General features: G+C 45.3%; 2 protein-coding genes across 6 annotated transcripts in view; one reads left to right on the plus strand and one right to left on the minus strand.

Annotated features, from left to right (window-relative positions):
* The window catches only part of LOC139335125 (leucine-rich repeat-containing G-protein coupled receptor 6), a 35,463-nt gene that overhangs the window by 14,992 nt on the left and 8,123 nt on the right, over positions 1-12,348 (minus strand). The window contains exon 2 of the mRNA XM_070968577.1: positions 5,896-5,967. Within this exon, the coding sequence (XP_070824678.1) occupies positions 5,896-5,967 (72 nt within the window). The remainder of the gene's footprint in view (positions 1-5,895; positions 5,968-12,348) is intronic.
* Positions 1-12,348, plus strand: part of LOC139335127 (transcription factor Spi-B) — a 49,298-nt gene that overhangs the window by 9,829 nt on the left and 27,121 nt on the right. The gene's annotated exons all lie outside the window — the stretch shown is intronic.

A 12,348-nucleotide genomic window follows, 5' to 3' on the forward strand; every position in this document is an offset into this window, starting at 1 on the left:
ACCCTGAAACCTTAACCAATCCTGGGAGTCCTGATGAGTGAGTAAAGAGTGAATTGAATGAGACTGAGACTGGGTCAACAAGTGCAGCGTCAAAGTGTATTTGCTTGTGCGCAAATTAGTGTGTTTATGTCTGTGTGTGTATAATAAGGTGTATACCGTGTATGTGCACACCAGCGCATGTGTGTGCAGTGTGAATGTGCATGTGCTATTTTCCATGTCCTTGAGGTAAATTGGGCCCGTTCTGAGGGGCCTTGAGGACAGCGAGGGAGAGAAACCACACACATTCACTCAAGCAATCCAATCAGTTTGTTTATCAAACACAGCACCTAATGGTCATTTGTGAGTGTGTATAAGATGTCCAAATAAATAACATTCAGTCCAACAGAGTAACTCTCAAGGTCATGAGCTGGAAGCACAGTTTAAACACAGATTTAGTCTTCACAGCTCGAGACCACCCACTTTTATTAAACACACACGAGTTAAAAGTCACTCATTGGCATCCTCGCGCAGTTGCTCTGCAGGTGACATTTGCCTGACATTTCAGCCTTATGCTAAGCAGCCTGCCTCCCCCTGAGTTGTTGCACTGGTGCCAGGATATTGAAATATTGATAAAGAGCTCTGCCTGCCTTTCCAAGCCACTATCATCCAGATGGTAATGGCCAAAGGCTCCCAGCAAACTCCCTCTGACATCTGATACTCATGTCAACATGTCTCAGTCTTATTACTGTGCAGTGGCAAACCACACGACCCCACCCACGCCTGCCAAATCTCACACTCAGCCCAGTTTAGAACTCTTATAGAGCTCGTGTTTATCAAACACACACACCCACACGTATACACAGATGCATATGCCCGTCGGTATTTTGGAATGCAAAATTGACTGATCGTTATCCAGGCTATTGTGGTGCCATTTCGTCATGCCTCTCAAACCACAGTTAAAACTCATTCACATTTCCCCTGCGCCACACAGTGTCTCAATATAGAGAGGTGATATGCTGTATGCAGGTTTCTTTTACACTCTGCAAATTCCACATTCTTATTTCAAGATAAAGGAGTTGAGTTGGCTCTTAGATATGATTTTCACTCATAAACCTGTATACAGTCCATTTGTTGTCCCTTAGAGGATGATAGGCCTGCTACTTCAATACCATTTCAGTTTTTGCTATTGCACAAGCTGGTCACCGGGGACCATTTCAAGAGCTACTTTTCCAGGGGTAACTGTTTCAATAGGCCTTTCTGAGGTCCTGACACCAGTAAAGTAGATCTAAGCCTCTTTCTGCAAAGACCCCTAAGTGCCTTCTTTTGGTTCCTGTTCAAACACAATGATTAGTTACAGACGCTTTGGATGGAAAAAAGATATAGGTAGCACCAAAGAAAAATAAATGTCTTTTCACTGGGGGGATGATGAGGGCAGTAATTTAGAGTTTTAGAAAACAAACATTGTAGTTAAGGCCATGGTATGATGTCCATGTCCTACTGCCAACCAGCCTTTCTCTATTAGCTGCTCCATTGGAGCCAAAACAGCATTAGAGTGGAATCATGCTTTTTTTGCCGACTTCATTTGTCAAATGGATAATTACTTCGAAAGTGAAGATGGATATTGAAAAAGGAAAGAAATGTTCAGACATTCTTGATAGACATCAACAGAACACCGGCAGTTGCCATTGACCAACTGTTTCCATGATATCAGTGTGTGTATTTATGTGTGTATGTGTGTGTAAATGATCGTACGTTTGAGTGAATGTTCCGTACTTAGCCTGCTAGTTGTTCCACATCAATCTCATTCTAATGAAAGGCGCCTTGCTCTTGTCAAACCACGGCTCCAACTGTTTTTTCTGTTAATTTGATTTGGGGATGGTTAGAATTTTTCTTGGCCCCTGGACTGCGTAGATAAAAATTCCACCTCAGCATAATTCAGCTCTATTGAAGTGATTCATAGATAAAATAACAGAGCCCAGCGTAGTTCAAACGAGTAGGAGAGAAGTGGGATGGATGATAGCAAAGGTGAGACCACCCTGATATCAGAGCCGATCAGTGAGGGTTTTACTGAAGCATACCAACTGCTGATTATCCTATGTTTCACCATGTCCTATTGCCTCAAAGAAATAAATAAAAAGATGGATTAAAGACCTAGACAGCATCATATTTCAGGATAATATCTCAGGTAGTGATAGGACGTCATAGTGGCAGCAGGACCAGGATGGTTGATTGGAGTGGATGATGAAAGAAGAAGGAGAGGATAAACAGGTCTTATCAGAGCCAGGGCGGTTTGTGTGGGGGTGTGTCTGTCAGTACACATGCATGTATGGCCTTTTTCACCCCTGGTCCATCAATAGAAATGTTATCCCTCCTTCTGTTTCGAGGTCCAGCCTGAGGGTCAACCACTTAACCTGGCGTTAACCTCTGAAATTATTGGACTAAAATATAGACGCGGAAAACTGTGGGTGTGGGTGTGTGTGTCTGTGTGTGTGCAGGTACATGTTTATGGGAGAGAAAGAGACAAGCAGACAAAAACCTATGTTGGCAATAGTTTAAGGAAAAGTTTTAATTGACCTAGATAGTCCCAGCTGGAGTACCAAGACAACCAATATTGTAACCCCTTAACCCTCACCTACGTCATACTCCCGGTCTATCAGCAGACAATCTTATCACCAAAAGGAAGACAAGCAGGGCAGCGCTGGCCTCCACTCAACACTTCCCTCCTCTTACATTTGGATTTCATTTACGTGATAGTCGGAGAGTACCTCAGAGCGCTCGGCTGGATGGATATTCCAGGTTTGGAGAATACTGTCGAAGGCGAGATTATATTGATTCAGACTTCAGTCTTGCACAGGTAGCAGGGGATTGCACCATATTCCACACACTTTCACTTAAGCTTCTAATAGTGTACGTCAAAAGAGGCAAAAGCCAACATTGACAGAGGGTTTAAATAAAACCAATGATTGTTTTACTTGTCAGGCCATGTTGAATGGGCAGAGTTCAACTCTGTATTTAGGAGGTGAGTGATGGCTGCAGATAATGATAAGATGAGCATGAGAGACTCGACCTAAACTCGTGATTATGAAGGGAGTCAAAGGAAAAAGGCAGAGCGAAATGTGATCTCCAGAGGTACGAGCAGCATGGGCTTTGACACTGATGATAGGCAGACGGGACTGTCGCCTTCTAAAGTGGTTTTCAGGAAAGGCTTTCAGGGGGACAGCTTCACCTAAAACCACCCTCTGCTCGTTCCAAGGTGCAATTAGATCAGGAATAGATGGTGCATCTTTGATATTAGAGCGGAACATTTGAAGAGAAGGGATGTCTTTGATATGTCAGGTAGATGAGTAACCAGTCTTGAAGTGTATACCAGAATGTGGGCATTGCTGCCCTCTCATTAATCTATAGACGTGCAGTCTGCCTCTGAGTTGCCTCTCTTCATGCTCCGTCTGGCTGTCAGTTGCGTGCATGTTTGTGCGTTTGAATTAAGAGACAATTTACTGATCAAAGCGTTAAATGAAGACTTAATGAGAGGGATTTGAGATCAATAGAGTGAGATTTAAGAAATAAGGAGTTAGAGGTAGAGAAAGGGCTTGAGGGACTGAGGGACGGGCAATTACACTTACATCTTATTATCAATATTAGTGCCGCAGTGAATCAAAGGGAGGTTTGATACCTGCTTTGTGAATACATTTAATCACCTCAATTGAAGTTCAAAGGGATTAGCTGTTTTCACTTTGACACTATAGAACTGAGCAGAGAGATATGAGGCAGCATGATACAGTTTATGAGCAGTTCCTCAGAAGGACGTTCTGTATGTGGCTCATAAGATTTTATTCTTTCTCCTCCCCATAGTGTAAAACAGGATGAAAGCTGGAGTTATTGCCATAAGCACATTTGTTTTGGTTTGTAGGAACGTGGAGAGAGCCAAAAAATGAAAGGGGGGGGGGGGGGGGGGACCAAAGGCACTGACTACAGCTTGCAATTGCCTGCAGTAAAATGGAGATGGGGGACTGTAGAAGTGAATTGAAAAGGAGGGGGATGAGGGAGGGAGGGCAGGCAGGGAGGTAGAGCCCAACATCAAACAATTTATCACTCTACCAGTCACAACCTGCCTGGGCCCTCGCTTCTCCCAGCACAACCAACAAGTGCTGTGTACCCACATCAAACGCTCTTGCTCTCAAACCGACCGTGTTTGTGTTTAGAGCCTCCATTTGTTTTTCTAAGTGTCATAACTTGTTGTAATTATAATGTGTTTACCATGACCTGCTGTGCCTCATCTCCCTAAGCCTTCTAGACGGGAGTGGATGTCAAAAATGTGCTTCTCCGTGCCTTGGAACATCATCGTCGTCTCAGCATGTCTCCAGAAATGGTCAGCAGGCTATAAAAATTGGCTTTAGGGCAGGAACATCCTCCTTGGACGAGTTACAAAGCAACAGAACGTCTCCATAAAGTGTCAGAACATGAGAGCGATACAGAGGAAGCAAGATCAGCGGGGCTGTAAAACATTGGGAGGATTGTCTCTGGACAAACACTGCAGGTGGAGCTGCATCCAAGACCCCCACCCCCCTTTTCCCCAATGCAGACAAATGTCAGCATCGATGTTAAGCATCACTCTGCACTGTGTGGTTCTGATTATTACGCCATCAGCAATATCTGAGCTTTTCTGTTCTTTTTTACGACAGCAAAAGTTCAGATCAGCAACTCAATAACGACAATAAATCAAAGTCTTGAATTTAATTCCCGAGCTTCAAGGTGTCACAAAACTTCATTGTTCAGCTTCGTTCTACTCTTCACATCCAGCCTGACTGTGAGTCAAAACCAACCGAATGGTTTTCCAGTTAACCTTTTACTTTCATCATCATTAGCTCATGCCTCACAAGCTGCAGCTGCAAGAATTAGCAAAGAAAACAGCGGACCGTTCAAACACCCCATGCACGCACGCGCACACACACACACACACACACACACACACTGCAGGCTTCAGAAGTAAAAGAATCAGGTGAAGGCAGACATACACACATAAGCCCCTACGAATCACTACACACGTACACACACATTCAAACCCTCAGGGCATATCTGTGGGCAGCCTTTGTAAAACTGAGACTTAGCTGAATTCTGCTGAGTGGTCAAATCAGATATCGGCCAGGTCAACCGAAAAAAGTTTGGGGATTTTGCTGTGGCGTGTGTGCTTTCATCAGCCCTGAGAGAATGAAACCAATACCGTCGACTTTGTGAAGTGTGTCTGTAGCTCAGAGTGTAGCAGTGAAGAAATTCGGGGCAGAGACTGAATTCTTAATCTTGTTTGCTTATTTTAACATATTGTTTAGTTTGTTAAATTACATTTTTTGCCAGAAAAAAAAAAAAAAAAACAGTTCCCAGCCCAGAAAAGCATAACTCATCTCTGTCAGAAGATTTTGTATCAAACACGATATCCAGTCGTACCTACACTTAATGTTATAAACAAGAAAAACATAGATCTTTGCTCTTTTCATTCTCCCCAATCCTGACCTGAAGTTCTCCTATAGTGTGTGTTTGTCTTGGCAATGGCTTGTGTCTGTGTGTGCACTGCTCCTGCTGAGCCGTCCAGCTGAAACAAAGTCAAGGAGGGCAAGAGAGCAGCGGCTTGGATGCCGAGCATAGAACCTGCTCTCTAAACACTCGACCATATAGTCACTCTCTGAGTGAATATCAGGTTCCCTTTGCTTCCCTCTTTTGTGCAGCCGTCCCAGTATCCACTAGCCTATTGCTGCAGGCATTTTCTTGGTAGGAGAGATCAGAGGCAGGCCAGAGTCATCAATCCCCATCACGAGGTCTGCGCGTATCGGCGGCTCGGGGAATGGCTGTTTCTTGTCATGAGTGAGCTGTGATGATGGAGATTTATTAATTGAATGTGAGCTAAATGGTTTTTGTACTCACAGTTCTGATAACAGGTGCAGTCGGTGGAAGGCTCTGGGCTGGATCTCACTGATGTTGTTCATGCTCAGATCCCTAGAGAGAGAAAAGGAGGATAGCATCAGTATCAAAGTGCAATCAGTGTTATTCCTTATCAACGCTGTTTGAAGGTAATTTGTTTTGAATGCTTTTTTCACATCTCGATCAATCATCCGGAGTGGGGAGTGCAGAGAGAGGTTAGAGGGGTAGGTAAAGAGGTTGGAGGACGGGAGGGAGGAGAGGAAGATGTAGAGGAGAATTTTCCCCAATGAATCATTGTTGGGCAGCTGTAATTTCCTCCTCGTCCCAGTGACTCTTTCTCTTTTCCAGATGTCTCACTCTACCTTCCCTGAGATCTGACCCCTCAGTCTCCCTCCATAACTATCTCTCTCTCTCTCTCTCTCTCTCTCTCTCTCTCTCTCTCTCTCTCTCTCTCTCTCTCTCTCTCTCTCTCTCTCTCTGTCTCTCCCCCTCCGTCCTCTCCTCTTCTTTTTTCTTCCTCAGGTTTCTCAGGAGACCACCTCCTCTCCCCCTTTGTTCGTTGCTGTAGCATAGACACACTCCATTCCTCTGCGTCTCTGACACACACTCTGACGTGAGAGGGTGTGTTGGGGGGTGAGTGTTGACGCAGCTGCGTTGCGGTCAAAGAGGGAGAGGTGCAGGATGCTCGGATACATGCATGCATGTACACACACACACACACGCACAGATATTCAACACACACACTTAACCTACTTTTTTAACACTGGGGATAATAAGAGGACAGCTTATGTGTCAGCCTCTGGTAGAAAACATTCATAACCTCGTGGCCTCAGTCATGTAAGGTCATCTCTTTGATAAACACAATGAAAGCAAAGAGGTGTTACGTCACCCCTTCTTTGCTTTCACAGCCCTTGGGGTCTCGCATGAGTCTTCAAGAGTGAGGCTTGTATGTGCGTGTGTGTCTGTGTGTGTGTATGACACTAACCATTGCTCATAAAGCCAGACCACCGGGCTAGCAAGTGTAAACTGTGCTCTCAGAAGCCCTTTGCAGTTGGGAGTTTTGACACACTCGCTGTTTGTTTGTCAAGTGAGCCAAGCTGACGGGGGGCTGGATGATTTTATCCGCAGGCATGATCTATATTCAGGGGAGATGTGGAAAAAACACTGCATAGCAATACTCAGTTTGGCTATTTGAGTAGGCTGTCATACAGTATGTAGGAGTTGTGACAAGACAAATTCAGCATACTAACACTGGTATGGTATTTAACATCGGGTGGACTCCCTCCGTCACTTTGGGTGAAGGTGCTGTGTCTTTACTGTGTGATGAGCTTGAAACGTTAGCTGTGTCCTTTCACCATGAGTAGGTCAGATCCTTGTAGCGTCTCTACAGCCTCAGCTGGCACTGGTTATATTATTCTTACGAAAGCATAATAAGGCATGTGAATTTCCCTGCATAGGAATTTCCTATTACAGATGCCCCCTCCTGGGAGGTCTGACTGCAGAGATGCTTTCGATCAGTGTTCGGGGAAGGGGGGGGGCTAATTCTCTAATAATATTGCTGGAACAGAGCAAAGCAGGGCATTAATCTTCTGATTTCATTAATCACATCACAATTACTGACAAGCAGGTCCCTGTATTGTTTGTTTCTTGTGTTCTGACAGCCCACTGTGCACATTTGCGAGACTGGTAATGCATATTGACAGCTGCTGGAGGTAATGCACCGTGAAAGGTAGCAATGAGCCAATAAAAGAGGAGAATAAGGAGACCACAAGCCAGAGTAAATAATGCCGGTGTCAAAACATTAAAAAAAAAGACTGCAAATGTTCAGGAGGTATTGAGTTTTAAGGGTGCATGCCTTTAAATTTTATAGCCTAATTATATAAGTCCATATAATCTTCTTCTTTCATCCAGCCTTCAGCTTATATTGAAAATATTAGGCACATGGTGTAATCTAATTTTTAAAATATAGGACATGTAACCAATTACTTGGCAACAAGTAAAACAATTCAGGGAATTTAAACACTTAAACAAATAATGCATAATTTATAACTTTTTGCTGAGATTGGATGCCTTCCTGAGACCCCCTCTCAACAACATTATTGTGATGATGTCATGTGAATCAGATACTTCATGATTGTCCCATTTTTAGCTCAGGCTTCAGGCAGTAATTTGGGGATTAATGCAAGTTTAACTCACTATACTGCTTGATTGAAGTCAGAGGTAAATATAAGCGATAACAAAGTTGCCATGGAGATGACACAGGCAGCAGTAACAGTAAACCAGCTGACATAATCAAGACTGGGTGACATCACGTATAACACAATCACCTCATGGGGCCTCATGAACAATACACATACACACCTTAATCTGTTTCAGTGTCTGTGCACTAATATTCTGCTGAGAAAAAATATGTATTGGAACATTCAGGGGGGATCATTAAAGCATAGCAACACACACATGCAGCCACACACGCACATACATCACCCAGCTTCTGGGGATGCGCCCACGGATGGAGACAACTCTCCATTATCTGGTCCTGATTAAAGAAGCCATAAACAAACGTTGTGTGAAGTCCATAACAGCGGCCTCACTCAGACAGAATAAACACGCAGCAATGGAGAGAGAAAATGTTTAAAAATAAAGACACACAGTGGTGAGTCATGGGGAAAGGTTGAATGCAGCTCAGCTCGGCTGTGCTCTCCAACGAGCTCATTGGGAAGCCGGAGAGAGAGAGAGACATTTCTGCTGTGCAGGCCAAGGCCTCCGCTGACAACTTGACGTATCGTTGGAAGGCGCTCCGCTATGGCTTGTTTTTAAAATCAAATAACAGCTGTGGCTTTTTTAAACCATGATAATTATGATTGATGACTACCACATGTGCATTGTGTCGGCTGGCGCTGCGACGTGCAGATATTTTCAGCGCAAATAAACGGTCGCAGAAGAAATGAGAAAGAGAGCGCTTAAAGATTTTGCAGGCTCTGCAGCGTAGGGTCGTTTCACAATTAGAATTGGGGTTTCTGTGTCCACATTTTACAGGCATCTCTAACGCGTGAGTGCTGTGTGGGAGAGAGGCAGACTGAGTGCAAGTGTGTGTGTCAGTATCTGCGTCTGTGTGTGCGCTACGATATTTTTTTTCCATTTATAGGTGACTGCGGTATGTGTGGTAAGATGTCTGTCGCTCATTTTCACACCCCTATTGTTTTCCAGTGTGCCTGCAGATGTGGTGGGTACAGTCCCTGGTTGCGCTTTCACCACATCATACATGGACGCTGCCGGGACATGGAAACAGATTGCTGTGTGGGTCTGTGTGTCTGAGGGACAGAATGGAGGTTCATGTGGTTTCTTTATTTTTCATGTGAGTATTCAGTAGGGAACCGTCCTGCGCTATCTTGGCCATCACGGCGTCAAGAAAGCAGCCTGATATTGCTCACAGGACAACCGCCAGAGGCACACAGGCCATCTCTTCCCCTCAGATCTCCGTCTGCTGCTGAGTGACGAACTAAAGACTCCTGAATAGTATTAGGCGCGGAGGATGCAGACATGGAGACCCATGCTCATCCCTCAACAAACACACTCACAAATGTGCCTCTTAACTGTTCTTTTTATCCCCCCTCTGCTCTGAACCTGCAGACTGACTGACAAAGCCCCCAGTGATCTCTCTCTGCTTCCCTGGAGAGGAATCAGATTTTCATGTGCGTGCATGTAATTTTGCGTGTTTAAGTGCAGTGGCCTGTGTGAAATTGTAGCCAATATCGCAGCGACTGCAGGAGTGAACAGACATTTTTCCATCCCTGTTCCCTGCGTCGTTCCGTGAGTTGCAGATACACAATGTGCTCTGATCGTTCATTTAGTCCTTCCTCTCCAAAGTGTGTGTACACTTGTGTGCATGTGAATGTGAGAGGGGGAGGTTTGGCACGGGAAGAAAGGTAAAGCACTGGATATTTGACTTCTTTATGCTGTGATTGATAGAGTAACCATGGCAAGGAGCTTGTCTTAAGGGGGGAACGGAAGCATGAAGAAGCAGAGGTACATTTCCTTTCATCAGCCTCGGCCCTTTCTCTCCCTCTCTCTTATGCCACTCTATTGCTCACACTCACTCTTTCTCTCCCCATCTCTGGTTCAAATTTCAACTGGAGCATGGGATTACACAGCCCGGTAGTTACAATAATGTGATTTATCATATTTCCTCTTCGCAGTCAACAGAACTGCTGAAGTATGTTATCGACCCTGTGATCAAAGGCAGTGTGTGTGTGGGTGTCAATGTGCCCCCAGCTCCGTTGTAGCGAATTTCAAACTGGAAGCATTTCTGACAAGAGCTGGTGATTTAGCGCAGCAAAACAACTGGCCACATCATATGAGAAGCACCCCTGTTTATGTTCAGAGGAGTGCGCACACACTCACACACACCCATGCTACATCCACAGGCACACGTACACACTCCAGGCTCCGGGTGGCTTGTGTGGGGTGGGTGATGGACCACCCTGGCGAGTGAATGTACCCTCAGAGCGGGACAGATGCGATCAGCAGTCAGGTGTCTGTTTCTATCATCATTGGTGAAATGTGTCAGTCAGACAAAGCTGTGCAGGAGCAGGCTGAGTGGAGATGACTTGATACATTTCACTTTGGAGAATTCTCATTATCTGAGAGTTAAAAAAAAAAAAAATCTATGGAAAAGTTTCTGGCATGTTGCTCAAGCATGAAAGTGCATGCAGGCAGAGTACATAACAAAGCAGGCAAAAGCATGTAAACAAACAGGCTTCCATTGTTACTCTTAAGAGGGATGCTTTCCATGGCGCTCTCTCTTATACATATGGACACACACACACACACACACACACACACCACATGCACACATGCACTTCACAAGAGTCATCCCCTCAGGAGGTCTTCCCTCTCACTTCCGCCTCTGCTCACTCTCTTTCTCTTTCTTCTTGCCTCCCTGCCAATCCCTTTCTCCCTCACTCAGGTGGAGGCTTTTACCAAACAAACAGCCAATAATGGCGCTAAGTCTGCGCCTTTGAAGGTGGCTTATCTGTGAGGAACATTAGAGTAATAGATCTTTAGTGGAAATCAACAACCTGAGCCTTGCCCAGGGGGCAGGAGTTCTGCATTAGCGGTGCTTGAGCCACACCTTGGCTGTCTTTTACTGTAACTATGACAGTAATGTCTTCAGTCGGATTCAACCAGTCTGATCCTCTCCGCTTAGTTCTTTGAAACAGTTAAGGCCGCGATGAAAGAGGATCTTTTATTCCACACAATGCAACTGGTAGTCAATGCTTGGGCGCCGCCTTAAAGAGGGCCTAAATGGTTGTGTGCATAACTGCGTGTGTCTGTGTGTGTGTATGACAGAGAGTAGAATCTGTCTGTGTGTGCGCGCGCGTATGTGTGTGTGTATATACATACTGTGTGCGAGGTCTAAGTGTGTTAGCTTTTTTCTGTCTGAATAGACTGACTGCTTTGGCATTCAGTTTCTCGTGGTCACACATGAGCTTGCGCGCGCGCGCGCACACACACACACACACACAAAGAGTCAGGAAGGAGGGTACAATGCTGTCCTCCCCTCCTCCTTCCGCTAAAGATGTGTTTTTTTTCTCTCTCTCTCCCAGACTTCCTGGGAGGGGTACACTGCCCTTTGTGTCCGAAGGCACTCTCTCTTTATCTTTCCCTCTCTTATTCTCTCTTTCTCTCATTCACGGGGCACAAAGAGCGAGGGAGAGGGCGAGGAGAAGTCTTTCACCTGGACAAGGAGGGCCACGGGGAGGACTCTGCTACAAAAGAGCAGAGAAACAGAGAGGGGGGCAGGAGGAGAAAAGAGGAGATAACAAGACAGAAAAGGGAGATGCGTCTGTGTATTTGTGTTCCCATGTTTTGTGCTCTTTTCCGCTCGCTGCGGTTTAGGGGAGAATGACAGGCGGATGTCTGGGTGGAGAGAGCGGCTGTTTAGTCTGAGGCCATGTCATGGGAAACATATTCATGCCCTCTGGGACCTATTCATACCCCGGTATACTGCGCACACACATACACACGTGCGCGTACACACTCTATGTCCGCTCCTTGTCCTCCCACACACACACACACACACCCTGTCATGAGACAGAGGGGAGGGGGGTGAAAGGTCAAGCACTTCAGTAATGGAACAGGAAGTGTTGGAACAGTCGGCACTACACAACATACAACTGCCTCCAACATGTGGACACAACTGACAGGCAGCTGTTGTGGGTAGGATATAGCTTTGGAAGGCAGAGAGGCATTCGCAGCCCTGCCCGTACTCCACTAATCTGTTGTTTTGGCATGTATATTTTGTCTGGCTTTTATATACATACATTACATGACACGTGCCGGAGAGAGCATTTTGTGTTTCTTTCTAAACTGAAACTAATACTTTATGCCTCACGAAGGAAACGTTTCACGAGCAAAGGACAAACACATGTCACTGAAGTCTGTTGAAATAATGGC

The sequence above is a fragment of the Chaetodon trifascialis genome, chromosome 8, assembly GCF_039877785.1.
Source record: "Chaetodon trifascialis isolate fChaTrf1 chromosome 8, fChaTrf1.hap1, whole genome shotgun sequence".
In the NCBI taxonomy this organism is placed as follows: domain Eukaryota; kingdom Metazoa; phylum Chordata; class Actinopteri; order Chaetodontiformes; family Chaetodontidae; genus Chaetodon; species Chaetodon trifascialis.